This window comes from Ixodes scapularis, unplaced genomic scaffold, assembly GCF_016920785.2.
Source record: "Ixodes scapularis isolate PalLabHiFi unplaced genomic scaffold, ASM1692078v2 PGA_scaffold5__190_contigs__length_132052651, whole genome shotgun sequence".
In the NCBI taxonomy this organism is placed as follows: Eukaryota; Metazoa; Arthropoda; class Arachnida; order Ixodida; family Ixodidae; genus Ixodes; species Ixodes scapularis.
Window position 1 is genome coordinate 103,139,156 of NW_024609880.1, and position 27,929 is coordinate 103,167,084.

The 27,929-nt window shown below is 44.0% G+C and overlaps 1 protein-coding gene across 1 annotated transcript; it reads left to right on the forward strand.

Annotated features, from left to right (window-relative positions):
* Positions 1-6,984: 6,984 nt before the first annotated feature.
* Positions 6,985-27,476, forward strand: LOC115316208 (4-coumarate--CoA ligase 1). The gene is made up of 9 exons (XM_029975556.4): positions 6,985-7,114; positions 7,456-7,657; positions 7,751-7,854; positions 15,258-15,460; positions 17,998-18,166; positions 19,245-19,517; positions 23,776-23,920; positions 25,470-25,730; positions 27,310-27,476. Exons 1-9 carry the CDS (start codon positions 6,992-6,994, stop codon positions 27,474-27,476), a joined length of 1,647 nt encoding a protein of 548 aa, XP_029831416.2. The 5' UTR covers positions 6,985-6,991.
* Positions 27,477-27,929: the final 453 nt, after the last annotated feature.

A 27,929-nucleotide genomic window follows, 5' to 3' on the forward strand; every position in this document is an offset into this window, starting at 1 on the left:
ACTGGGAACACTTCACACGGCGGCTTTTCCTTACGGTCGCAAACGAATGTCGTCCCGTCCGTTGTAATCCTCGCACCGTCGAATGCACAAGCACTTTGTAGAACCACATCAATCACCGTCATGCCGGCCCCGCACACCACCTCAGACCACCGCCGGCCATCGTCAACAAAAGCACGTGATCACCGTCCAGCTACCACGTGACGCCTGCGCCGCTCCGCACTCCGACGGCTGCAGACGGAGTGCCAGAGAGCGCTGTGAGAGGGAGAGGCGCCCTCGAAATGAACCACCCGATCAGGCCACAGCACTCTCTTTCAACCAGACATGTACAAATTACTAAAAAAAGGTAGTTAAGTTAAGTTACTGAGTATCGACGCCAAAAGTAGTTGGAGTAGAGTAGAAATTACGCATTTGTAATAGTAATTGAGTAAACTACTAACTACTGTAAAAAAGTAGCGAATTACTTTGAAGTTACTTTCAAAGTTACTTTTTATGTTTTTTGTGCCAGCAAAATGAACAGAAGTTTTGATCAGTGAAAAACCCTGCGAGCCGGAAATAAATGCAGTCATTTTATGAGTTCCAATATAGTTTATTTGCTCGCCGAAGCAATTGTCTTTCAAAGTTGTTATCGGAGAGTTTTCCTCTTTTCCTTCTAATGACGACATCGGTCAAGCTAAAAAGACGTTCAACCGTGGCGCTGGATGCAAAGACAGCGTTCAATTTCAGAAGCAGGCTGTGCAGGGTCGGGTAAGCGAGTGTCGGCATCTTTGGTGTCCATGACGAAACATGTAAGGCTTGCCTCGGCCCTAGAGGGTCTTTTATAACAAACTCTCCTCTTTTTCTCATTTTCTTCAGCAAGTTGAGATTGTTATGACTGGCCCCTCTTTATTCTCACGACGTTTGGAGATTTCGCCGAGCGAGTGCATCTGACCGTCAAGGGATCAAGTCTCGTGCCACGACGATAAGGTCATCCGGACGACTGCGCGTTTCGTTGCAGTGTTATATCTACGCTACTGGAAAAAAAAAAATTGCTTTTCGCCGTGCCGGCGAAAAGCAATTCCTTGCCGGCGACTTCGGTATCCTGAGGAACCTGACACGCCTGACAAGTAAAACGTTTTCAACAAAGAGGAGGTCCCCCTGGCGTGGAAGGTCGGAAGGAAGCGAAGGATTACGTGAACAAGCGTCGACGCTCGTACAGTTGCAGCTGGAAGTGGGAACGTGCTCCCATGAACGAATTATCCGTGTCGGCGTTTGTGCGCGGTGGAGTCCGGCTTTGCAAGGGAGTATGCGCTGACGACGAGGCGACCATGGGAACAGGCGCCCAGCTGCGAGGTCATTCCATTGGCGCCTACCGTGGATCCTACCACTTGAGTCAGAACTCACTAAAGGCACACAACATGAAAACAACAACAACCCTCGGAGTGTCCCCGTCTTTCACGGTTGCAGCTGGGGGCGCGGTGCTTGCGTGCATCACCGGATTAGGTCAAGACCCGACCAAGGCTTGTCAAGCATCTCTGCCTACGTTCGTGCGCGCCGGTGTTATGTTTTGGCGTTTCGTCGCCACCTTGGCCCAAGCACGCCTGTGATGCAGTTTCTAGGTCTGCCGACTGTAAGTGCGTGCGAACGGAATCTGAGGGGGGCCCCTTGTTCGTGAATACCACTTAACCTGCCAGCGTCTTCTTTATTTCTGCACTCAAACTTTTCTGATGAAAAAAAAAGGATTAAATTTCGAAAGTAGTTAGTAATTTGAGTAGAAGTTACCTGAAAAACGTAGTTAAATTAAACTACTAATTACCCAAATAAAGTTGTAATTGAAAGTTACCAAGTTACTCGTAAAAGTAGTTAAACTACAGCAGTTTGAGTAGAGTAGTTGAACTACGTCCAAGTCTGCTTTCAACCACCCCGATTTTGCGCGCTCTGCAAAGAGCGCTCGAGAGCGCGCTGAAAGAACCACGCGAATTCACCATCACCTTCACTAGCTGTCAAGGTTCCTAGACGGGCATTACAAACAAGGTGTTAGCGACATCCACCAGGTGCTCTTTGCTAATCGTTTAATTCGTTTTAAAATTCCTTTTGTCATTTTTTTAACAATATATTGTTGTGTTCGATGTGATACTGCTCCTTTGAACACATATAGACTATAAAATAAGCGCCGAAATTTCGTTGTAGTATCCCTTTAAGCGAGGATACCAGTTCAAGGAGAAAGCATGACAGGGAACATTCCAGACATGAATGTTTCGTTGACGAGGTGACGAGACACGAATATTTCGGTCACGAATGTCGAGGTGATAAACAAGGAATAACTAAGAAAACAATCGTTTAATGGGGTGAACCTGTGCCCGAAACAAAAAGGAAATAGAAGATAACAACAGGGCCTCGCGGGAGTCGAAGTCAGCGTAACAACAGTATCCAACGCTGGGACGAGACTGACTTTGCACTGACTTTCGACACCCATCTTTCTTGGTGGTCGAACGGGTTCGTCGCGTTGATTTCTTTGAGGAGGTTGTGGGTCGCCTGTCAATAGGAAGTATTCACTGGCGGACATAGCTGTGTGCGTGGCTGCTGAGTGCGTGCTGATGGCGAGCTTCCACAGTTCTTTTGTAACGTCCATTCCGCACCCTCAAGATTGCCGGTCTTAGCAGCCTACTAATGTGGATTCCTTCTGAGCATGCGCTCTAAACAGCACCCACAAATATGGCGCCCAGTGAATACTCCTTATACCGCCCAATCAGGCCGAGTTCCACTCGCTCCGAAGAAGTTATACGGGGAAGGGCTACCATTGGGAAAAGGTTTGATCTCTATTGAAGTTTAGGGTTCAATGTAGAGGAGGGCCAAGACTGTCTAGTGGTCCGGGTCTTCTGTTGAGGCCTTGCTTGGCACCGGCTCTTTCGTCTCTCTCCAGCTCAGAACTTCCCGTGTCCTCCCCCGCCACGAGCCTCGCCCTTCTTTCCTTCTTTCTTTTTCGTCCGCAAGGTTGAGGTCATCTTCAATGGTGAAGCGAACCCGTACAACGAGCGTAGCACTTCCACTGGTCTGCCTCACCGCCGTCATTTTTCAAACTGGAGTAGTCTCGCGCCCTCCCGTGCGCGACGAGAGCGACGAGAATGGCACGCAGGGGACCGCTACGTATGCTCGCAAACATTGATAGCGAGCGTAGGTACGCATAGCTCGCTGCAGTCCGTACGTATGGCGCATGCGCAATGTGGAGGACGCAGTGTTAACGCTAAGGTTTGCGTTTGCTCCTATACGCAATACAAAAAAATGTACGTCTGCTGCCTGGAATCAAACCGTGGCCCTTTGCGGTAGAACCAAGCACGATAAGCGCTGGGCCACGGGCACACTGCCGGCCTGGTCAGCTGCGCGCGCGGCAATATGTAACGTAACTTAGCTTTAAAAAAATGGGGGAGTGTGAACCAGCCTTAATTCAAGACGACAACTGCAGCCGCACGGGAGCGGCACAAATAGAAAAACAAACAAACAAATGTTACGATAGAAAAACTGGCGTCAATTTGCGCCATTCTACGACATGTTGTGCGGGGAATTTAAACGCATAGCTTCGAACCGCAGTGGAGCGATTTGTTTTATTGGCTTTTATGTAATTACGGCATGAGCGTTTACTTTTTACTAATATATGCATCCCCCGAGCCGTTTAAAAACTTTCGGAGGTATGACAATACTGAGAAAAAATTCATCATGCTTAGGAGCGAGGTCATCGAGAAAATCTGTACCCTCAAAACGGCATCGGGGAGAAATAGGGATAGCAGACGAAACAACGCGGGGGACCGGCTTGAGCGTTACCTTGGCATCACGACGTCACTATCTACGCCACCTCCCATTCGCTCCTCTCTTCTGCGGCTAGCGGCGGCGAGTTCTGAACCGTGCAAGGAGCGGTTGGCTCTGCGGCGTTGTACGTCGCGCCGTTGAAGCCGAAAACTGGTTTTCGTCGGCAACCGGCAGCGCCGACCGGCGTGCCGCAGGCCTTCGCGACGCCAATGTGGTCGTGCCTTTAGGCGCCCGTTTCCGGCCTGAGCGGCGTCGGCGTCGGCGCTGTCGTCGCCGCCGCCGTCGCCGTCGGCGTAACCGCGTGGTGCATTATGGGACGCGTGGCGTCACTGATGACGGCATCAGTGGCGTCATCGGCATCGTCACTGATGACGTCATTAGTGACGTCACTGATGCATCTTTATCATCACTGATGACATCATCAGTGACGTCACTGGTGACGTAATCAGAATCCGCATCGCCATCGTCACTGATGACGTCACTAGTGATGACGTCATCGTCATCGTCACGTGACCTCATAGGGGTCACGTGACCCCCGTGTGGTCACGTGACCCCGAAGACGTCACGTGGCCCCCATGAGGTCACGTGACCCTCGTAAGGCGACGGTGACGCCGCTCGGAGGGAGGAGTAGCAGACAAGATGAGGAAATGAGGAGGAGAGAGGAAGGATATACCTTCACCACGGTACCCCTCCCCTCCTCCTCCTCAAGAGCTGGGCTCTAATTCGCCGCTACAGGGACTTGTAAACGGCTCCCATTTTTTGTCTTTTTTTTTACTTTGCGGGCCTACAGAAATATCGTACCAAGTTCCCTCGATCGTCATTCTGAAGCGGAGAGGCTTCCTCTTGAAACGGCTATAAACCTTTCCTTGTTTTTGTTCAGTTCACGGATTTTTCTAGTATATTTCAATAATCACCGGCCCACAAGCTTCAATCATCATGCCTATATATATATATATATATAATGGCAATGAGTGAAGATTGACAAGTGCAGCCGTAGTAATATTGTGAACGAAGAGGGGAGAAGGTGATTATTACATTTATCGCATTAAAGTTAGGGAAAGGGAAAGGAAAAAAGATCTGGCGAAAAATTGGGCCAGGAGCGGGGAGGTTTCAATCCCCGCTCCTGGCCAAATTTTTTGCCAGCTCTTTTTCCTTTCCCTTTCCATAACTTTAATACAATAAATTTAATAATCACCTTCTCCCCTCTTCGTTCACAATATATATATATATATATATATAAAGTTCTTATGCTATTACGTTTTGATTGGTGGCGTTCTTGCTTTTATGAAAGTACGCCATGGGCGCTAGACTGCCTCCTGTATAGGATAATCGCTTTTATATTGCAGTTCAAACGTCATGGATAGCGCGAAACAGGTGTCGGAGGAAATCTTTTTGATTTGCAGCCCTTGGTCTTATGCGCTGCGTTACCTCAGTAATGTTCATCACACAGTGTCTGCCACATAACAACGTTTTAAGTATCACAGTGCTTCGTGTAGTGTTTCGAAGTCCACCTGATTTACACTGACCAGGTGAGTGTTGAATGAACGCTTGCTAGTATACAAGCGACTCAAACAGCAGTGTCTTGCTGAAGTTTCATTGTTCGTGGAAATGGAGCGTGCTGGTTAAGTTACAGTGTTAGACGAGAATAGCATAGGGTACTTTTAATCTATATGGTTTTTGGATCTGCAAACTAAAGAGTAGATCGAATCGCAGAAGTTTTTGTACTTTCCAGTTTGAAATCAATACGTATCAAAAAAAAAAGTTTCTTTGAACTAAACCACGAAACTTAATAATTCTAGGGCTAATAATCGTAAAAACATAATATATATGGCATTCAGATTAGTGAAGCGCGAGGAAACGTTTTTCTCTGAAAATGGTCAAAATTATTTAGTAATTTCCCTCAGCTACAGCAAGTTACTGAACGATTTTCAGCAGCTCGGGCAGCGGTACCACACGATTATTCTTGGAAGTTAAATATTCAGGTCTGGGCAAAAGAGGATCCGTCTAATTATCTCCAGGATTAATGTATAGTGAAATTATAATTTCATGCATGACCATCGTTTTGCGAGTTCTAATCTTTATAGGCGGGAAAGAAAAATGGAACAAGATAGTTTACGAATTACCACCACTTGTGCATACTGCGCATATCTGTTTACAGATCATACAATATGTTCTCGCACAGATGTTTTTCGAGCAAGATGTCCTCACGAAAAAACGCGAAAAATTTCAAATTTGTGATTAAGAACGGCCGGGAGGAGAGAGAGAGAGCATAAATAGAGGATGACGTAGTGTTTGACAGGCTTCAAAAACGACGAATCGCGCAAAAAATCCCCTGTGTTAACGGTGTATTTTTCACTGGCTGCCGAAGGATTTCGATCGTCAAAGAGGACCTCGTCTAAAGACCTTTTGTTCAGGTTGGTTAAAAGCTTACTCTTGTTTAAGGTGCGCACAGTCTTTTACACGTTACTCTAAGCAATAAATCGATTAAAATTAAAATTACGCTCGGTTAAAATGTATTAAATCAAGTTACGTATTAATTGAGAGGTAAACTTATTGACCGTTACTTCTCAGATTACTTCAAATTTTGCTGATTTCAAAACGGATCTTTCGTTGTGCTGATATAGGATTAGAGTCACCGAATTATAAACTACTTTAAGTCTTAATTAAGCAGTTTTTACAAATCTTCCTCTTGTCAAAGATTTGTTTCCATGATTCCTTGCTGAAAAACTTGTGAAAACAAAGGGCACCAGTACAAAGGGCAAGGTCAAAATAGTAAAGGTTACAGGTAGGTTTAGTACTTCGAAAAATAATTTGAGTACTCTCGTCATTTGTTCCTCATAAAAGTATTCAAAATATATCAAGATGACTCCAAAAATTACCGAATACAAGTAATATGATTACTTGTAATGACTACGGTACAAGTCGGGATACGTATCACTGCCTAAAAAAATTCTCTAATGTAAATGATTTTTTTTTTACGAAATGATTTACCTTTGTAGGGATATAATGTATATAGTTATGTGAATGAGCCAATATATTCTTGACTGCGAGTTTTTTTTAATATCGTATATTGAAAGAACAAGCGGGTGTGATTGTTTTCCTCCAGTCTCTGTGACCATTAAAACCAAAAAAATGTTATTGTGTATTAACTGCCTCAATAAATAGGACTCAACATTTTTTTTTTTACATCACAATAGAATCGACGTCAAGGATGGCTGCTCGCATCATGAACCGAGTTATACACTCGCCCTTTCCCGATATTGATGTTGAAAACAGCTCAGCTCCTGAACTTATAGAGCAGCGATTAAAGAAATTTTCCGACAAGATCATTATAGTAAGTACATTGCTGCCTGCACAGTATTCCCGCGTGATTAAAACGTATCGTTACATTCGGGAGCGCAATAAAAAGAATTAATCTTGTATTTGTCCTGAAATGGCGAGATCATCTAACCTGGCAAATCTCGATGATTATGTTTTTACCCCTTTGTTTGCAAAATGACCTTCTTCTGCCGCACACGAATCAACACCGAAAAACTAAGTCAAAGCATTGTAATAATCTGCCCACATCGAGCAGAGAGTAGGAAATAAGTTGAACGTTTGTTTTCCTAAAAGCGTTTCGGTTCAAAGCTGGGAGTTTATTTAACGCGAGCATATATTGGGCTCTTTTACGTCTAGGTGGACGCCTATCAAAGCTTAACCGCCCGTGACCTGTTAACAAAGATACGCAAGTACGCCGTGGGTTTTCAATACCACGGCGTGAAAGCAGGTTCCATGGTGTGTGCACACATTGGCAGCACAGTTGAAAATGCAGCAGCAGCTTTGGGGGTTGTATTTGCGGGTGGTACGCTTGTCATGGCAAAGACGGCCTACGTTGCAAGTGAGTACTTTCCCTATGCCTCCGTTGCAATTGAAAATAGACGGCAGCCATCCCTCCAGCAACGGAGTGCCTAATGAAAGACCGTTCTTTTAGGAGAGCTTATGTTCACGATTGAAGACGGCAAGTGCACTTTTCTGTTAACCGACCAGCAAACTGCACCAAATGTTACGAAACTTAGTATACCACCGAGAATCAAGGTAAGTGAATGAACAGGTTTTTTTTTTTTTAACTTTGCAAAATTATTTTATAAAAAAAAACAAATAAAAAGGTTGAAGACGTTTACAAATGTTTGTAATGCGAAACTAGAGCGCAGCTTTTGAGGTAGTTTGATTTTGCGACATATACCGTGCTAAAGAATTTAGGGAAGAAATATCTATATCTATAAATATAGATATCGTACTGTTGCGGACGCACACACACACACACACACACACACACACACACACACACACACACACACACACACACACACACACACACACATATATATATATATATATGACATTTATTATAGTACTATTTATGTAAGGATGAAGAGAGGAGGACGCTTAAGACCCGCGCTGGGGGGCGCTGGGAGGCAGTATTCGTGCAGCAGGGGCAACGCTGTTGGTGCGGAAATGCGCCCGCGCCGTATTTTCTGCCTTATCCTCGGCGTCTTCGCAGCGCATGCATTTTGCCCATTGCACGAGTGGCAACTTTCACGAACCACCCCGCTTCCCACGCGTCCCGAATTTTGGTAAAATGTACCTATTTAAGGATATTCTATGACGCCCTGAAAGTTTCGAATGGACCATATGTTTATTTAAACCAATTAACAACTTAAACTAATTTGAGATATTAACCGACTGATCGTGACGAGTATCCCTATATACTCCCTCGGGCCATATAACCTACATGTGCACAAAGCATTACTGCGGCTCTGACAGCATTTTTTCCAAGAATAATACTGTAAAAAAAGGAAAACACAGTATAAATATATTTTCGAGATAAATAAATGAAACTGACCAGACGCTGCAGAGTTTATTTTTCTCACTTCGAACCGAAAGGCCGAAAGGAACTGTAGTGACCTTGCGATGGACTGCACAGGACGCTGCTACAAATCCCAGCCAATCCAGTCTTATGTACGTATAAGGTGACTACAAGCCCAGTGTGTCATTAATCGCCCCCCCCCCCCCTCCCCAAGGTTGAATGAAAAACGGAATTGAATTGGCCTCGATGGCTCGTAGCGTTCTGCGCATTCCATATTGCAAGGTGAAACAAAGTATAGACTGTACTTTGCAAGGAACCAATTGTTTGCTGTCACGGCAGCTTCTCGACCGATCACAAGCTCGGCCAGGAAATATGCATGCATGCCCATACTTCTAGGACACGGTTATTGCGCCTCCTCTAGGCTGTTCTCGGCAAGCTAATGTAAATTTTTTTTCACTCGAATAACTCCAAACACTCTGGTAATCTTCAGAAGGATATAAGACGGGAGTAATGCAGTATTGATTATATACTAACTTGAACCTCAATTATTATTATTCCTATGCCCGCCGTATGTTGTATTGGTTCCTGTGAAGCACCTTTGTATTTTCTAAAATTTCTGTCTATCGTTGGTATGAACTGAGCTGGTTGTTACATGTTCACTGAAGGTGGGAAAACAGCTTGAACTAAAAAAACACGTACTTAGAGACAGGACAAAAACATAGCTGATTATCAACCAGTATTTACTATCTTCATCTTAGTCAACCTGCGGTCTAGTCGCCATCTTCGGGGTCTCTACCATTACATGTTTTAGAGATTAAATAATTTTGTTAAGATATGAAAAATTCAAAGAAACGAATAAATATCTTAAAATAAAGACGAAATAAAATAAATAAAAAATAAATACTGATGATGTAAAAATAAAAACACCAATCATACACGTTCACTACTAGTCATTGCACTACAGCATATCAGATATGCATGAAAGCGTGATCGAAACACTGTTAGTTAATTCTTTGGCCAAAGCTCACCGTGGATATTGTTTTTCTTTTTCGTGAAGCGCGATTGAAGGACAGCTGACACTGTCATCTGCATTTTCCTGAATAGATAATACCTCACGCATCTCCCTTCCATGATGATTTCTGTTGCTTGCAAGAATTCTGATGTTGGTAAGGGCTGGACTACACTCACAAGCCCCGCAGTAGGCTTAAAAATGTCCTGCTGCCCCGCTCATGCAAGTGCTTTCTTTCCTATGACTAGGGACAGCCAAAGACTACTAAACGAAGTGTTGCCTCTACCGCACTTATGTCTGTAATAAAAAAAAAAAAAAAAACAACATGCCACCATCAAATTGAACCCTATTTCACAAGACAAATGTGTAGATTACGAGAGTCCGGATATCCTGATGATCTCCTGTCAGGTGTGTGTGTGCGTGAAAAACCTATGGAAGAAACTCAAATGCACATCACCGTGCAGCGATGAAACGAAGGCGAACAGAAATCTCGAAGGTATGTCGCAGTGATCCCAAATCTTCATGTATCACTCACATATTAAAAAAAGATCGCTGGAAGGCAGAACGGGCAAAAGGTTTGTTCTGCCCCAAAGGAGGCCTACTGCATGTACCACCAAGTAAACACGAAAGCCAGCCAAGAGAAGGAGTGCAACAGTGCTCATATGACACTATACGCAATGGGAAACTGGAGTAGTGTACCGTATTCCTCTATCTTGCGGCAAGTGCTACACCGGCCAAACAGGCCGATGTATTACAGATAAAACTCGAGAGCACGTAGCGGTAGGAAATAGGCACATTATCAAGAGACCTTTCAGCCCACTGCAGGATGTGCGAGTGCAATCCAGCCCTTACCAGCGACAGCACTCTTGCAAGCAACAGACATCAACACGCAAGGGAAATGCGTGAGGCATTCGTTGCTGAGGAAAAAGATGACTGTGTTAGCTGTCCCTCAATGACGCTTCATGACAAAGAAGAACATTATCAACAGTGAGTTTTGGCCAGATAATTGTACTAAAAGAGCTTCGATCACGCTTTCGAGTCTCTGTGATGTGCTGAATTGCAGTGACTAGTAGTACAACTGTATGATTGTTATGTGCTTATTTTTACACTATGAAAATTTATTTTAATTTTTTCGTATTTCTTCTTTTTTTTAGATAGTTTTTTTGTTTCTTTCCATTTTTCAAATGTTAACCAAATTATTCGATCTCACAAACATGTAATGGCCGAGATGCTGAAGATGAAGACTAGCCCGAGGATTGAAGAAGATGAAGATAGTAAATAATCGTTGATAGTCAGCTATGTGTTTGTCCTCTCTGGGGTGTAAGTGTTTTTCAGTTCAAGCAGTTTTCCCACCATGTTCTGCCTATTGTGTTGAACGACTGTAATATTCCCGAGAATCGTAATAGAATGCAACTCATAGGACATATCTAGTGATGTGATTGGCCTAAGCCATTTTGGAGCACCTTTCGGGGCAGCAAAAGTAGTGTTTTGGAGCATCAAATGTGGCCTTTGGAGCAACCAAAACACTGTATTGGAGCAGCTAAAGTGGCTTTTGGAGCAGATATTCTTCAAAAAAAAAAAATCGTTTCAAGCGCTGTACAAACGAAGGGCAATTTGCGTTTTATTGTGTTCTGATGTGACGTGTCGTGACAGAACTCGCTGCTTGCGTTTTTACTGCTCAGACATCTCACAAGTGTAGAGTGCTGTAAGCATTGTCGAGCAATTCGGAAAAACCGCTCGCCACCGATTTACTGGTCCCGACGTGACATATTTCGTCAAAAGTAAGTAAACGTAAAACAATGGATTGCAAGCGTCCCGGCTGATGCCTCTGTCGTGCAATCAAGTTTGCATGCACGTGAGGGCAACTTCGGCAGGCTTGCAGTTGCGCGTGCTTCGCCGTGCGATCGGAGACAACGGCTGTTCGATCGGAACCAAAACCATACCACTCCGCTCCGTCACCAACTGATTCCCAAAATTGTATGCAAAATGTAGCTGTCGAGCATACGACAAATAAACAGTCCAGCGGCGCGTGTTTGCCAGGCTGGCAAACAAAGTATAAGCTGAGCACCACACACACACACGCACACACGCAAAAAAAAAAAAGAGAAAAAGCTGAGCGCATCAATGCAAGACATTGCGAGTCAGGGTCAAAAACTTCTTGGAACACTTCGTGCAACGACGAACCTCGAGACAAACAAGCGCGCTGTGAGAGTTCAGCGTGCAGACATTGCCTTCTTTGCTTTAGCTCACTTCTCTTCACTAACTTTCTGTAGCGGCAGATTTGGCACGTATACCGGGGTCCCTCTCGAAAGAAAGTTTACCGAGAGGAACCTAGGTAATCAATACTTTGACACAGCAGTCTTCGAGGTGAAGAAGGATTCTTGTAGTAACGTAGGATTTAAACAAGAACCGGAATGTTGATGACCATGCGGCAGTCGTTACATTTCAGTTTAGAAAGCGCCATATCTGCAGCGACGTGGGGACGGCAACACCCAGCGTCGCGCGACCACGGTGACTGGAAGGCAGGGACCAAATATAGTTTTCCAACGGCCGTTGCTTTTAGGAGTGAGTGCTTCAGCTCACAAGGTAACTCCCGCCGCGCAAAAACGTGGTTTCGTTTCACAGAATGGCGCGTCATGGCTGGTACCCGGCACGCTAGAGCGTTCGCACGCACCCAGCGTCTATTGTTGAAAAAAATAATATATGTATATATATAAAAAATAAAGACGGCAAGACAAGATCCACGAGACAACGAGAGCGCGGAACTCGAGACGGCGGGAAAACCATGCGAGACCGGATGAACGATTAATGCAGGGGACTTAGTGTCGGGCGGCCGCTTGCGCCACTTAACACAGGCCTGCTCAATTACGGTACTCGGTTTAGTTTCGGTTTTGAAAGGTGACCGAATTTTTTTTTTTTTTTTTTTTTTTGGGGGGGGGGGGGGGGAGGGGCGCAGACTGGGCGCAGATTATTCCTATTTTGGCAAAATGCAGCAGGATGTAGCAGGGTTAGCCCATTAGCGCAGATTTGCGCAATTGGCGTAGCAATCACATCACTGGATATCTCCATTAAAAGCTGTAGTTCCTTTCAATTAGTTTTAAATAATGGAAACGAGAATGCACAAGCTGCACATAATATGTTTTGCACAAACCACGCTCCGTGCATGGCTTGTGCTAGTTTTTTTCTTATTGTACTCCCCAGATGTTTCGCTAGGGCGAAACCAAGCGAACGAGTGCTGTGCACAAGTACTACGTTAAATGGCTCTTGCGCGATGCGTGACGTAAATGAACTGAGCGGTAACATAAAATGACGTCAGACCTCTCTCGACAGCATGTTTTGGAGGGAGCACAATGCTATTAGTATGGCTGTTTTATGAATATCTGGCTATTGGCTCTCACTCACCACACCGACACAGGTTTAAGGCCTTTTCGAAACCTAGACGCCAGTCATGCCTCCCGTTTAACAGGGTGTTCGAAAAAAAATTTACAGGTTTTCTTTTTTTTACCAAAAAAAAAACAACAACAAAAAACATTGCATGGTTGAATGCCCATTTCCCACCAAGAGGTAGTGCTAGAGGTCCGAACTAGATGCCAAAGTTTCAGCACGAACCAATATTTTATTCAAAAGTTATAAGTGAATTTCTGAACATTTCAATGGGAAAATGGGGCCCATTTTTGCCCGTTTCCAGTTTCTGGCACCACTGAGCACAATGTATTCGAGAGCTCCGTCGGCCACCATTTTCCCATTGATATTTTCAGAAAAGCATACAGAATTTTCGAATAAAATATCGGTTCGCGCTGAAACTTTGTCAACTGGTTCGGACCTCTAGCGCTACCTTCGGAGGGACAATAAGCGTTCGGCAATAAGTAGTTTAATTTTACGGTGAAAAAAAAAAACCCTGTGAATATTTTCGGGGACACGCAGTACTTATCGGGGAAATTAACGCCACGTGATCTAAACAAAAATTCGACCAGTGTCCCCGCTACATTTATAGAGAAAGTGGATTTCACGTGACCTGAATACCGATCCAGTTTCCCCGCTAAATTTAGCGGCGAAATGTACATCACGTAACACACCCGTTCCGCGTCAACCGTCTTACTCCTCCCTTCCTTCCCATTTTTCTCACCCGTCCCCTTCGTAAGGCGTCCTCCTCACATGCCTCCCTTTCCCTCGATTTCCCCGTCCCTCTTCCCTCTCTCCCCACGTACCTCAAATTTCTGACCTGTCCCTTCCTCTCCCTCCCTTCCGAGGTCCTCCCTCCCCATCTCCATCTCTATAAAGCACCCTCTATATAGGGTTGAAAAAGAGGGAAGGAAAGGGAACCCTTCTTCACATCACCTGGTGTGAAGGTGATGTGAAGAACGGTACCCTTTCCTTCCTTCTTTTTTCAACCCTATATAAAGGGTGCTTTCCTCAATAAAGGTTTAGCCGTGTTTGAGACGTTCTCCTTCTCTTCCTTGTCGTCGTCTGTTTTACAGTAGAGTAGATTGTTGGGCTAGTTGGTTTTGGAACTTGGAATACAGGGACAAGGAGACGAGAAACACACTGCGCACTGTGCTGTCTGTTTCTCGTCTCTTTGTCCTTGTTTTTTGAGCGCTAAAATGTATTCCAAGTCTGTTTTACCTCAGTCTCGGGGTTTTCACTAAAATATTTAAAAATGACAAACAAATTCTTTTCACCATCCTTCCCTCTTCCCTTCCCTCTTCTAATCACGTGATACACCAATTCGTTTCCCCCGAAATTGAAAAGAAATATAGGTTGTACACTTCTCTAACGACGGTTAAATGCCTTGGAAACTATTGACACGATCAGTCCTAATTACTGCGTTATAGGACTCCAAAAATAAAGGTTATTTAAAGTTAATATACAAATATTTTTTTGCAATGCTTGGAGATGCCGGACTCCATTTCACACTAAGTCCAAGCGTAGCAGGCGCTGATTCGCAGTGGAGCCAATCAAACGCCGTCAAAAGTGCACCGTCACGGCGATCCTGGTCTTTCTGCACTTTTTATTTCCGGATGCACCGCAAGTTCGTCCGCTTTATTTGATGGGGTTGTGATGACGTCATAACGCCGAGCTCTGATTGATTCCGATTGAAGAATAGCAGGTAGACCCCAAGGGAGCTTGCCTTGATGTCTACCCGCCATCCTTCAATCAAAGGCAATCAGCTAGCTGGCGATCTGACGCCAACAGGACCCCTTCAAAAGAAGCAGACGAACTGGCGCTCAGCATGCCAATTATTCGCAGTGAATAATGCACCATGAGCCTGTGCTTTTTTATGGGCGTAATTGGTTCAGCCGGAGGTAGTAAACGTGCAAGCACTGACCACTGTGACGATGCACTTTTGGATCGCCCTGATTGGCTTCTTCCGAGTGTAGCGTCGGCTGCGCACGAGCATAGCGTGCACTGGAGTATTCACTATCTAGCCTCGAGGTATGGAAAAAAAAATAGGCTAAAATTTTAGGTAATGCGATGTTTTTTTTCTTTTTGAAACGTCAAACGTATATCACCATTATGAATATTTACTGAGTATTTTTGTTGTGCCGGTAACAAATGGCAAGCTCTAAATATTGTGGGCACCCTGACGGCTTTCATATTTGTTTCTCTTTGTCTATATTGCAGTCAATGTTCGCTGTAGGATGGGAACCAGGTTTCATCAACGTGACCCAGTTTCAAGAACTTTCGGACGAAACATTCAAACCTCACGTTCCCACTGACAGCGAGAAAGAGGTTGTGGTGGTACTGTACACCTCTGGATCGACTGGTCTCCCAAAAGGCGTGGAAATATCGCACCGGGGCTATTGTGCCTCTTTTCACGCATTCAGGTGCGCTGATAGAAGTGGAGTAAGCTTCACTGTTTAACAATAACGAAAAAAAAGTTAATGTTCTGGGATGCCAGTGGTAGCTTACGTTACTTGTTTGAAGTAAACGGATATCACATTATAGGCGTTTACATCACCCTGTTTACCTTATGACCAGAAAGCTCTGTAATAAACACGAATGAAGGGCAATATATTCCTTGTATAGCGAAATATAAACGGAAGTGAATTTGGTAAACTTCCGATAGAGTGATATTATAGTTTTTTTTTTAATTAAATGCACTACAACAGCTATTTTGCTCTATTGCACGGCGAAAAATGAAAACCAGTTAATTGCGTAACATACAAATAATTTGAGTCCAAAGATTTGCTGCAGAAAGCACTGCTGTTTGTTGTCTATGAATTTCAAAAGAATTCGTCATGAGACTCATGGTGCAGCTCACTGTGAATACGACAAAGCAAATTTTGAGTAAACACTTAAAGATATAAACGGTTTATCACTCTAAAAAAAAAGTCCGTGAGTCTACTTTCCCGCACAACACTAGGAAAACCAATCACCGCAATTTACGGAGGAAGCTCAGCGAATGGGCCGATGCCGAAACATATGTTTAGACCAAGAAACAGAGCCTGAGTTGTGACATTAAGCAATGCAAAACGTCACGTTTCCGTTGCTCAAAGGGCAACTCCGCTTAATTTCAAAAATTTTGAGATAGTGGCCGATTTTGCTTTTTGAAGCACTCAAAAACAATCCCCAATCTTTTGTTTCGCGAAAAATAAAATATTTTTCGTGTAATTTTACTTTAGCCATAATTACAAACCGAACCGAAACGGTGGCAAAGCTGGACAACATTGTATATTCGGCATCACTAAGCATGTACACCCACGTGATATACAAGGGGAAGAAGGAGCTCCCCTCTTATCAGGATCCTCCTTTGTGCCTCCTGGATTTGCACAGGCGTCGGTATTCTCCTCCCAGAAGATTATAGAAGATTAACCTGTCACTCAAAATTCTTACAAAAGCAGCTTCCCTCTCCTCCTTTTACTTGGTGTTCAAAAGTATGGAATGTAACACAAGCCGCGCTCAACGAGGCGATCGGCCGAGCGCGTCACTCACGTCTTTCACGGCGCTGGCACCACCCGTGCTATACCCGAAAAAAAAAAAAAAATTGGAAAAAAAAAAAAAGAAGTTGTACATGTTTGATGACGTCGCGGACGTGCCGGGAGAAGGAATTTGGAGGAAGCGGAAATGCAGCCGGGCAGTGTTGTCTGGCCCGCACGTCTCATCCAAAACCAGCGGATTCGTGCTTGTCAAACTTTGACAGCGATTTTAATAAACTTCTAGGCGGAATTCCGTCGTAATATTTGCCATGGGAGTTTTGTAGATGATAACAAAGAGAACTGTATAGTTTTTCACTACTGGAAAAGAAGCGGAGTTGCCCTTTAATATCACAAATCAAACTGCGTGTTTTGGTCTAAACATATGCTTCGGCATCGTCATTCGCTGTGCTGCCTCTGTGAGTTGCGGTGATTGACACTCCGAGTGTTGTGCGGGAAAGAAGAGGCACGGGGCTTTCTTTAGAGTGTACGACGCAATCATTGTCGTGAGTGCGACTGCAGCGCCCCACTTCGAAATTGAGTGATTGCTTCGTCTCTCTGTAATCATTTACACTTCTGTCTCTGCGTACCCATTCAATGTTCAAGCTGTTTCCCCGTCATCATTGCAGTTTCGTGTGTATGTCTTGTCCTCTCTCTGTGTGATTGTGTGATTGTTAAATGTTCAAGCCATTTCACCTCCGTCATTGACTAAGTAGTACCAACCAGCTAAGTTCAAACCGGTAATTGCTTCGTTGCTTGGGCGCCAAAGTGATTATGTGTGTACTTCCGCTCCGTGTATGCGCGGCGCGGGCTTATCCGCTTGCTAGAACGACGTCGAGGACAGCGCCTGAGGCGACCTCTAAGGAGACCTCTAGGACGACCTCTAAGGCGATCTCAAGGACGACCTTTAGGGCGACGTCTATTAGGACGTCGAGAACGACGTCCTAAAGGACGACGTTGAAGACGATGTCTAGAACGACCTCTAGGACAACCTTTAGGGCGACCTCAAGAACTAGTTCTAGGACGACAACGCGCGGCGCCAGCGTATACGGACGTCGTGTGTAGGGGGACGTCCTGCATATGCGGAGGTGGCGCGTAGCGCGTACGCACGGTGAATTCGAGGCCATATACCGTATCGCAAAAACCGGGTGAAGTAGCTAAAGAATGCTATCGCATAGACTACGCCATGCTTAAGTTATCGCATCACGCCGTGAAGTCATTGTGATTTGGACAATGCACGAAACAAACGCATTCTCTCCATATAGGTGATTCATTTCACCGTTGACAAAACAGAGTTAAAGAAAACAATAAATAGTAAAACAATATTCGATGATCAGATTGTTAGGAATATATATTGTGTTTCTTATGCCCTTTCCTTATCTTTTGATATATCCTACTATATATATTGACCATTTCTGGATCGATTTGTTCATTTTTCGGCATTTCAGGTCACTTGGAATTTGCAGTGAAGAGGATGTTTACCTCGCCTGGAATCCCTTAACCCACGTGTCGGGGTTTGCACTGGGCATGTTTTGTATGTTTATAGGAGCAAAGATCGTAATCACAGAACCCTTTATCTCGTGCAAAGATTTCCTCCACACTCTAAAAATGTTTAGGGTGAGAAACGTTATTCGAATTCACTGATAAGGATAAGTACGCGAAACATTTGGACCGCATGAGACCGCGTGAGTTGTTTATAGAGGTTGTCCCTTCTGCTGATTTGAATTTTAAACGTGCAATCAAATTGATCTCCCCATCACGTCTAAAGCTCCAAGCCTTTTTTTTTCTCTTTTTTCTGGGGTGTCTACAAAATTATTAAAAGCGCAAGAAACGCCGGGTGATACAGCGGCGTTTCTTGCGCTTTCAATAAATTTTGGACACCATTTTATGTTCACCATTCTTTTTGCCTTGTGATTCGTTTTTTGGTGTTTTTTCAGAAAATGTAGAAATCTGATTGGTTGGAAAGCGATACGTATCGTTCTTAGTTTAATTTTAAAAGGGCACATGTTAACTAGCGTGCGGTACCCAATCAACGAACACGAATTTTCCCCTAGACAAGAGTGACTACCTGAGTAGGGAAACTTATTTTATGAATTTAAATATCCTACCAGTTTTGACAAAACTCGGAGTGCAAACGAGGAACACTTAACAGAGCTCTTATTTCTTGTGCCTCTTTCTTTTTCTTTTTCTTGGTTCTCACTTATAGTTTTTGTTTATTACCCCAACGGCGTGAACGCAAATTTCATGAGACACTTCAATGTTCACGGTCCTCAGGTTACTGTGTGCTACAACGCTAAAAGATACAAATCAGCCGAATTTTACTAGAAACATGAGATCCGACCAGAAGCTTGGGTAGTGCTACCGTTACTAAGTTAACGTAGGAATGTCGTTTCAAGGGGAAAACAAATAAAATATACACCCTTATTATTAATTTTTTACGTGCCATAATCGGAATGTTATATTCAATGTGCATAAACAAATATCCCACTCAAATATTTTTGCTGCAACCCGATCACGCATATCAGATTTAGCTCCTGCTTTTTTCTCTTCGTTGTTCATAAACTTTTTAGCATCTGTCGTTCTACTGGCCATACGTTTAGCAGCGCGCTGTCCCTTTTTGCAAGCCGGAAACACGTACATTTTAAGATAAGTATTCATGCAATAAAACTGCGTTAATTTTGTTTTAATTTCACAGATATCGCTTTTTCTTGGAATTCCTGTCAGAATGCAGGAAATTGTCAACGAAGCCAGAAGGAATAATGACGAAGTATCGCGTGTAGAAAAAATAATTCTAGCCGGAACGGTGATCACGAAGTCGCTCGCAAGGAGTATTTGCGAGATTTTTGGCGTGGAGTCCCTGATCAATTATTACGGCATGACTGAAACGTTTGCTCTCCTGAGCGCCTCGCCTGTGGGAGAAGTCACCTTGGACAACAGTGGCTTCCCAGTGGCCGGAAGCAAAGTCAAGGTATGCCTGACAATGCATACGAGATGTGACAATTTAATTACTGGAATAGCTTTGAGAAAGAAACTTAATTGGCCTACCTGTGCACCCCTGGCAGATTATACATATTTAAAAGTTGGAATTTCTCGCGGTGCGTACTACGTACAGGTGAGGACAATACTAGGACTTGCTTGTTCAAGATCGTTCACTGCGATAAGACTTGGTGGATATTGTGGATGACGGAGTAGAATACTGAAGGGCAACTCCGGCGGAAAACGAAACCGAAATGAATGACTGGTATCGCTTTAGTAACACGGAGTATGGTCACAGCCGGAATAGTAAGTCAAAGTGAAGCGCGTACTCAACTAAAACTGATTATAACGATTCGGCCAAGCTGCTTTTTAGTAGGTGGCAAACGGGTTAGCTTTTAGTCAAGCAACACTGGGCAATGCGTACCGCAGCACCACCGTGACGTCACGTCGCGGCGGTACTGCTGGTATCAGTGTTGCCATAACTCTCTAGCAGATATTTTCGGTTCCCTGTAGCGCCCGAAACCAAACTTTGAGCCGGAATCTCTACAAAACTACACGCAATATCTAAAACAAATTATACCTTGTAATTCAGGGAGCCTGACTGAGCTGAAAACAGTCTTAATCCCAATGTTTACGACATTTGCGGGAGATGTCTTTTAATGATGACAATATAAGAAAAAAAAATTGTGTGAGCTAGCAAAGCACGCATTTATCGTATATGGCAATGTCTTACGTACGAACTAAACACCAGGAATGAACTTTGGAGAGCTAGTGGAGCGTGCACCATTTTGCGGGCTATCTAAGGAAAACAAAATGCCTGCCTTAATTGCATCTGCGCACTGAGCGCCGGATGCGGGGTTTAGTTTGCTGGGCCTGAACGCCGCATCACCGCAATCCGGTGCATTACCGCATAAGCATGGACGCAGGCTACGGACCGTAAAACACTTTGAAAACACATTAAGGTTAAGATGAGTATAAACGTTTGCAAGAACGGTCTCTGGTCACCGCCATCTCGCTGGTGGGGTCGGTAAATCGTCTAATAGTCAAGCATTGCTGAGGCCTACCCACGGTCTCAGTAATGCTCGACTATCAGACAATCTACACTCACCAGCAGCAAAATGGCGCCGCCTTGAAGCCGTAGTTACAAACGTGTATAGACCTAGAGTAACTGCATATGCTCTGCTTACGGAGCAGAGTATCGCAATGGTACTCCCAGGGCAGCCATATTTGATTCAAGGTTGTACTGCGGGAAGCGACCGTCATTTCTGCGGAAAACACAGAGGCGCGGCCGGTGTGATGCGGCATGCAGAGTAGAAAACATCGTTCGGTGACGCGCCGCGCGTGCGCCATCGTCCTGTTATTTTTCGTCCGCTCGCTTCTGCGCCCTCGGTATAACGGGCAGAATGTAGCAATCGACGAAAGCGTTGTTCCTTAGCTTTAGGTTTACGAGCGAGCAGCAGGTGCGCGTTGTTAGGGTGTTTTCATAGACCGCCTTTTCCCCTCTGTTAAGTCGTCCGCAACAAAGAAGCCAATACTGCGCCTGCGCACCGGTGGCCTCGACCGTAGAGTTTCGGGTATCGTAGCGGGTTGCGAAGAGCGTAGCGTTACGGGACGACGAAAACGCTCTACAAATACTTTCTTTTGTCTAGTCCAAGGAGCCCGAAAGTGTCGGTCGCATGCAGTGTATCGCTCCGCGAGCGCAGCAGACGCGAGAAGTCCTATCGTTCTCCATGTCGTCTGCCTCTCAAAATTGGAAACCAATGTCTTAAATCATCGTGCGCGTCATTAAAAAAAAAAAGAAAAATGAATAAATAAATAAATAAAAAGGAAAACGTTATTTTAATTTACTTCTAGACTGCTTGATTATAGTGTAAGATGTGTATTTCGGCAAACACAGAGCGAAAAACAAGCTCCGCTCGAAACTCGGCAATCAAGGTCACTTCCGGCATGAAGTTTGGATCAAGCTCGACGCACGATGACCGCTTCTTTGCAAATACGGAACTGGCGGCGAAAGGAAAAGGAGCACGATTCTCTGGCTCTCTATGCTGAGCCTGTATACTGGGTGTTTCAAGGAGCGGCCAGGCTCTTTAAATCGACCGCAAAATTCGGTTTCTTAACCTATCGCACTACGACTTTGTGCAGCGTTCCCCACAGATGGTGCATTTTTTTTTTGTAAAATTTGCAAAAAGCGAATTTACCTGAGGAAAAAAGTAAAGAAAGAAAAGGCTTAGCTCCTATGGAAACGCAGCGAAGCAACTGGTCTTCAAACAATACGGCGCCGTTTTGCTCGGGAGACAACAGATGGCGCAATCGGTCGCAACACCAACTGCCGCCAACGAACGAGCATACGGCGCCGAGAGCCGGCGTCTTTAGCAGACGGTCTCCTTAGCAGACAAGGAACTGCAGTTCCTTGTTGTTACCGCGCCTGTTTTTGTTTCTGCGACTGTCGCCGCCTGAAGAATGCGCGCCGCTTTTGAGTCGAAGAGATCGTCTGCTAAAGATGCCGGCCCTCGACGCTGTATGCTCGTTCGTTGGCGGCAGTTGGCGTCGCGACCGCTTGCGCTATCTCTTGTCTCCCGTGCGAAACGGCGCCGTATGGTTTGAAGACCGGTAGCTTCGCTGCGTTTTTATAGGAGCTAAGCATTTTTCTTTCTTTACTTTTTCCTCAGGCAAGTTCGCTCTTTGCAAACTTTACAAGAAGAAAAGGCACCATATATGGGCAACGCTGCACACAATCGTGGCGCGATAGGTTAAAAAGCCAAATTTTTCGGTCGATTTAAAGAGCCTGGCCGCTCCTTGAAAGACCTAGTAGTTATTCTATATAGAGTAATAGGGTCTATAGAGATTAAATATATAGGTAATTCTTACTAATATTCTCTATAATGTTATTTTGTATAAAATAACAATAGTGCCTACTAGAATAACTCTTACCACTTTTTATTACGTCAGTTTGGGGTTTGAGGCAGTATAGGATATAGACATTCGCCTATACGGCCTATGTGTGCCTCCCTATTGTTGCTGGTACAGTTACTGTGTACGGCCAAAAGGACCAACACATTTGGCACGCCTCAAAATATTTGAATTCCAAACGCACATACATAAAATTGGGCACTCGAACTTTATTTCGCAAGATGTTTTATGTCTATTTTTTTCTCAACTCATGTATGAGGTGCTAAAAAACGAAAAATAGAGCAAGAACGGCAACTGTGCGCTTCCTAGGCCTTATACCGGATGTACGTCGTCTGTACACTAGTTTGTGAGCTTGCTCCCAGGTGGTCATTGTTCACATATTAATTCAAAAATAATAATTATCCCAAATACCTAGCTTAATGCCAGCCTTTACTATTGGTTCTTTGCGTTTCTGCATTCAGCAAGTCACCCAGGATATAGCCCATAGATCAGCTTGCAGACAACAAACCGTCTGGTATCGGACATAGAAAAGACACGGCCTCCGATTCTGCTTTATTTTTAATATTTTAACACCTCCAAGTTGAGTTCTAAGAAAAGGACGTACAACTTCTTGCGAACCTACGTTCTAGTGCCCAATTTCACCCGTGTAAGTTTGGAATTCGAATTTTATAAGGCGTGTCAAATGCGTTGGTCTTGACGGCCGCAACCTGCACTTCGTTGGATAGTAAAGTGTTGCTAAGGTGTGTTCGAGGTACCCAGACAGGCACCCAAACAAAAATCAAATTCTATTCATGGTGGCCAGACTAGCTTCTGAAGCATGGCTACCTGCAAACGTTTCTTTGGTACCCTGGCTTCTCCAACTCAACCATTTACTTCGTGACTAAGGCACTTCGTGCCTGCTGCGGTGTCCTCTTCTAACAACCTAAAAAATCTTTATTTATTGTTAGGGTGATGCTGTCGGCAGTAGAAAGGACAAGACAGTACACGATGATAGAACAAACACGATTTATGGAGGCCGAGCCGGCCCGTGGGGCCTGGCGCGAGAGGGTTGTGGGCGCCACTGCCCCGTCGTCGTCTTCACCTTCCTAACAATATTGTGATATAATCAGGACGCGGTCGTTCGTCGAGTCTAAGCAAAGTTTTCTTTGTTTTTAAGTTAACTTAAATGCTGATAACTAAACGTACAAATCAAAGGCATCAAATCTGCCATCTAACCATCCTTACCATGGGAAACTACGAATAGCCGGATGACGGTGGTGCCAGCTCTCCCTTTTAGCGCATGCTTATTGTAAAAAAAGAAAAAAAAAAGAAGCAAACGGTGATTTAATCTTCTGTCCTAGGTTATAGACCTCACCAGCGGAGACCCACTCGGCCCGTGTCAAAATGGTGAGATTTTGGTCCACACTCCATGCATTATGAAAGGCTACCTCGGACATCCAGAAGCTACTGCTGAAGCACTAAGCAAAGATGGCTGGTTGCGTACAGGTACGATCGGCCGTTTCTTCTACTGTTCTCTTTTGAAAACAAATATAGTCATTGACATCTTAAGAAGAGCAGGGTGTGGCCCATTATCTTTTCCCTTTTCACTTCATGATTGGTTCTTCGGCATCGTTATCGACCAAAGGTGCCATCTCGTTGGGTGCGGAGGGATAACAAGATGGCCGGGGCTCATCCCTTCCCTTGTTTTGCACTCTGTCACATGACTATAGTATCATTTATACAGCGCTAAGCAAAACCATCTCAATCGTGCCCAATTGTTTTTTTGTTTTTTTTTGCGAACGTATTTTAGGGCAGTTTTTTTTCATATTTCGTGCATCTTTTTGGTCCTTCGCACGTGTATCTTACGCTACAAATGTGTTTTAGTGGGACTATTAAATATTTCCCACTCCATAAAACAATTCTCACACAAATTCAAACCATGCGTCTCTCGTCCTCTAAGAAATCCAGTGCGTCTACGTTCACAGAAAGCACTTGGGGTACCCAATCGCTGCGATCTGCGGTGTGAGCTCGGTTACTGCTTCGGCTGAAACATGTTTAGACCTCAAAAACAGTCTGGTGTGGCACTGAGCCTGAAGTAAGCACGTGAAACGTCAGGTTTAGATTCACAAGGCAAACTGTTTTGGTTTTTTTTATCTGTGAACATATTTCGAGCCTTGTCATGTTTCGAGTTCTTTGCGTAGATTACAGCGATTAAGTTTCTCAAACTTTTTGCGGGAAATAGATGAACTGTTATTTTTGGTATGTAGTCTCATAAACAGCAGAAACGAACGCGAATTGAACTCTGTTTTGACATTTAGCGATATAATTTTAGAATAAAAAAAAATATAGCCAATGCAGTAGGATTCCTAATTCGGGGCCTTTAATGTGCATCCAAGGGTGGGGTGCTATCGGCGCGTAAAAATTGGCACAAAACTAAAAACGTGAGAGATAAGACGTGCAAAAGGAAAGGGGGGGGGGGGGGGGGGAGAGGAGCGACGTTTTGGGTGCACGCATGTTCTTCGCCCCGCGAAAGTGAGTATATTACCGCACGTAATTATTTTTACGGCTCAGGTCATAATAATGGCATGTTGTCCCCACACTTACACACCAAGGATTATGAGGAATAAAGCTCGGAAATGTATTGTCATTGACTGTTGAAAGAAACGCAGGACAAAATTTCTTATGTGCAGGCTCCTTGTCTCGTAATTTGTTCTTTGGAAAATTGCACAATTTCATTGGATACAGAACGGTAATGAGGTGCACAATACTTACCGTGCCCTCCATTTTTTCAGCTGTCAGTGAGTGCTAACTGGATGCATTTTAACAGCTGACCTTGATATGAATGCCCTTTGACGGTATTTAAAACACATCTGGCTGAACTGTACAAAGAAATAACAACAACAAAAGAGTACATTTTTAAAAATGTATGAATTCCGAATATTATTTGCCTGGCCTTCTCGCAACGCGTGCGTCGAGATATCCGTATTTTTCTCGAGAAGCCTATAACAGAACAGATTCAAAATGCCTTTCTTTGTTTCTAACATGTCACTTTCAGGTGATTTAGGCTACTACGACGTGGAAGGACGGATTCACATTATAGACCGACTGAAACAGATGATAAAATGCATGGGAAACGTGGTCACTCCCGCTGAGCTGGAAGAAATCTTAATGGCCCACGAAGCCGTCGAAGAGGCCGTAGTTTTGGGAGTCCCGAGCTCGAAATATGGCGAGGCTCCAGCAGCTTGTGTAGTCGTAAAAGACTGCTTTGCAAAAAACCTGGAGAGTCTGGAGACGGAATTGAAGGAGCTCATTGCAGGTATATGTTACGACCGCCGTATTTATACTTTGCCTTCAGTGTATTTTTATAAACATTTTCCGTCCGATGCATTCAACCGTTGGGGTTAATGGCTGATTGTTCACCACTTTTAGTAAAAACAGCTCCTAAGGGACTTTTATTGTTAAAGAATTATCTGGAGGAACTATAGTCGTTACAATATGCAAAAAAAAAAAAAAAACGTTACAAATTGCGACATACTTGAAGAATGTAAACCATACTTGCACACCAGACCAGTAGTTATATAGAAAATTCGAGAACACGTATTAAATTAATATGAATGTCACTTGAGCAGGCGTCTTGCTTGCAAACTATACCTTTCGCAGCCAAATGAGTTCCAAAATGCTGCCGTACGTATTGTTCATAGATAAGTGTATATCCTAAAAGTTAGGGTATAATTTTTTTTTTGTTCGTGACTGGTATTTTGTTTTGAATGTTTTGAATACATGCATTGAACACTTGGTGATACGATTCCCTACCGAATCTTAAAGGATGTTCAGCATAACTCTTGAGAAATTCTCCCTGATTATACTTGTCAGGGTCCACGGAACCTGATCAAGTACGTTGACCTTTACGCCAAAATTGGTATTGCAAAGAATAAGCACGTTACGGTTACTGAAAAGTTAAGAAACCCAGAGCGGTGCCTAGTATTTTCACGCCCCTTGCTAGCTGTCTTGACTTAAACAGCGCAAATAAGTTACGTAAGGAAGAGACAACAGGAAGGAAAGAGCGCTGACTCACAACTGAGGTTTTAATAATGATGTAGTGAAAGAGAAGGAAAGTGTCCAGTGCTGTAATATTATTAAATTAAAGAAGGTTACAATTATTAAAGGGCCATATTAACGGGATGACAATTGGCATTTTTAAGTAACCCAAGACAATATATCTACGTACAAATATTCAGATGTGATCTACAAAGTTGTCGGTGACCCAACGGTTACTGGTTGTCACAGCCAGAAAAAAGAAGAATAATCACGATGTCGACGGTGATCCCAAGGGCGTTGGCTTCCACAAAAATGAAAATTAGGAAGAAGGAAAAGCAAGGTACAATACCTTGTTAGCTGATTCGTTCCTCTGAACTGTTATCGGCTCATGCCACAATCCCATTGGTGGCAGAGCGTCAATAGGTTGTTTCCTCTCCCCGCCTTTCTAAGACGGTGAGCGACTGTACATCTTCCATGCGCCTACCACACAGGAGAAGAATACCGAGTCACTTGGCTGCGAACGCCATAGGGGGGGTCTGATATTCCACAGACGAAAGCCACTCCGCATTCTCTGAATGCTTTCCACAGGCCAGTATACAAAAATGGCAATGCGCAGAATGCGATTATTGGAATGGTCTATGGAGTCAGCTTAATAAAACACTAGACCGGACAGGCGTATAGTTTTATTTTCTGTTTGCAGCATGCTCATATTCAATGAAACTACCAGAATAATAAACCAATGCGATTTTGGAGCTATGTTGTGATTGCAAATTAATATTTATTACTGCATCGTGAACTGGCGGCAGATATTTGGAATCGTTATTTGAATTTATGTTACATTGCTTTCTGGTTTGTAGATCAAGCAGCAGTGTTCAAGCACCTCTACGGAGGAATATACTTTATGAATCGTCTTCCAAAATCTGAAAGTGGAAAGATCCTGAGACAGGACCTGAAGGCGAAGATGGCCCGTGAATATGAAAAGCTGAAAGAAATCGACGGGCCGTCAGGATTTAACGAGTCGTGACTTGGCCAAGAATATTGCTTGGGCAAACATGTTTGTGCGTTTCTAGGGTAATAAACGAGTCCCTAACCAATATTTTGCGCAGGAGGGGATATTTTGATAAACGAAGTGCCGAGCCATCTGCTAAGCCTCGAGTTAATAAAATAAATTTTAATGAGCAAGCAGAACGATAGGTATTGGTGTGTAAGGTGATCACATGAAATAAAAATAAACTTGGACGCTATTTATAAAACGATTTACCTTGCAGCCTGTCATGGTAAAGGAAATAAAACTATTTTGGTTTGGTTGATTTTGTTTTGGTTACATTGTATTGCTTATGAACGTCTTGTGCTCGAGACGACGAATATTCGTCCGAGAGGTGCTTCGTCATTCCGTGACTCACAAGTTGCCGAGGTGGCTATTAACGTAGGAAGAGCGAGCTTCGTAGTTACTTTCAAAAGCACTTCGGCCTCTTGT

Excerpts from the sequence above, each read along its gene's own strand:
- LOC115316208 (XM_029975556.4), top strand. The coding sequence starts at position 6,992 with ATGGCTGCTCGCATCATGAACCGAGTTATACACTCGCCCTTTCCCGAT. Across the intron at positions 19,518-23,775 it reads TGGCCGGAAGCAAAGTCAAG|GTTATAGACCTCACCAGCGG; the intron begins GTATGCCTGACA and ends CTTCTGTCCTAG. Across the intron at positions 25,731-27,309 it reads ATTGAAGGAGCTCATTGCAG|ATCAAGCAGCAGTGTTCAAG; the intron begins GTATATGTTACG and ends TCTGGTTTGTAG.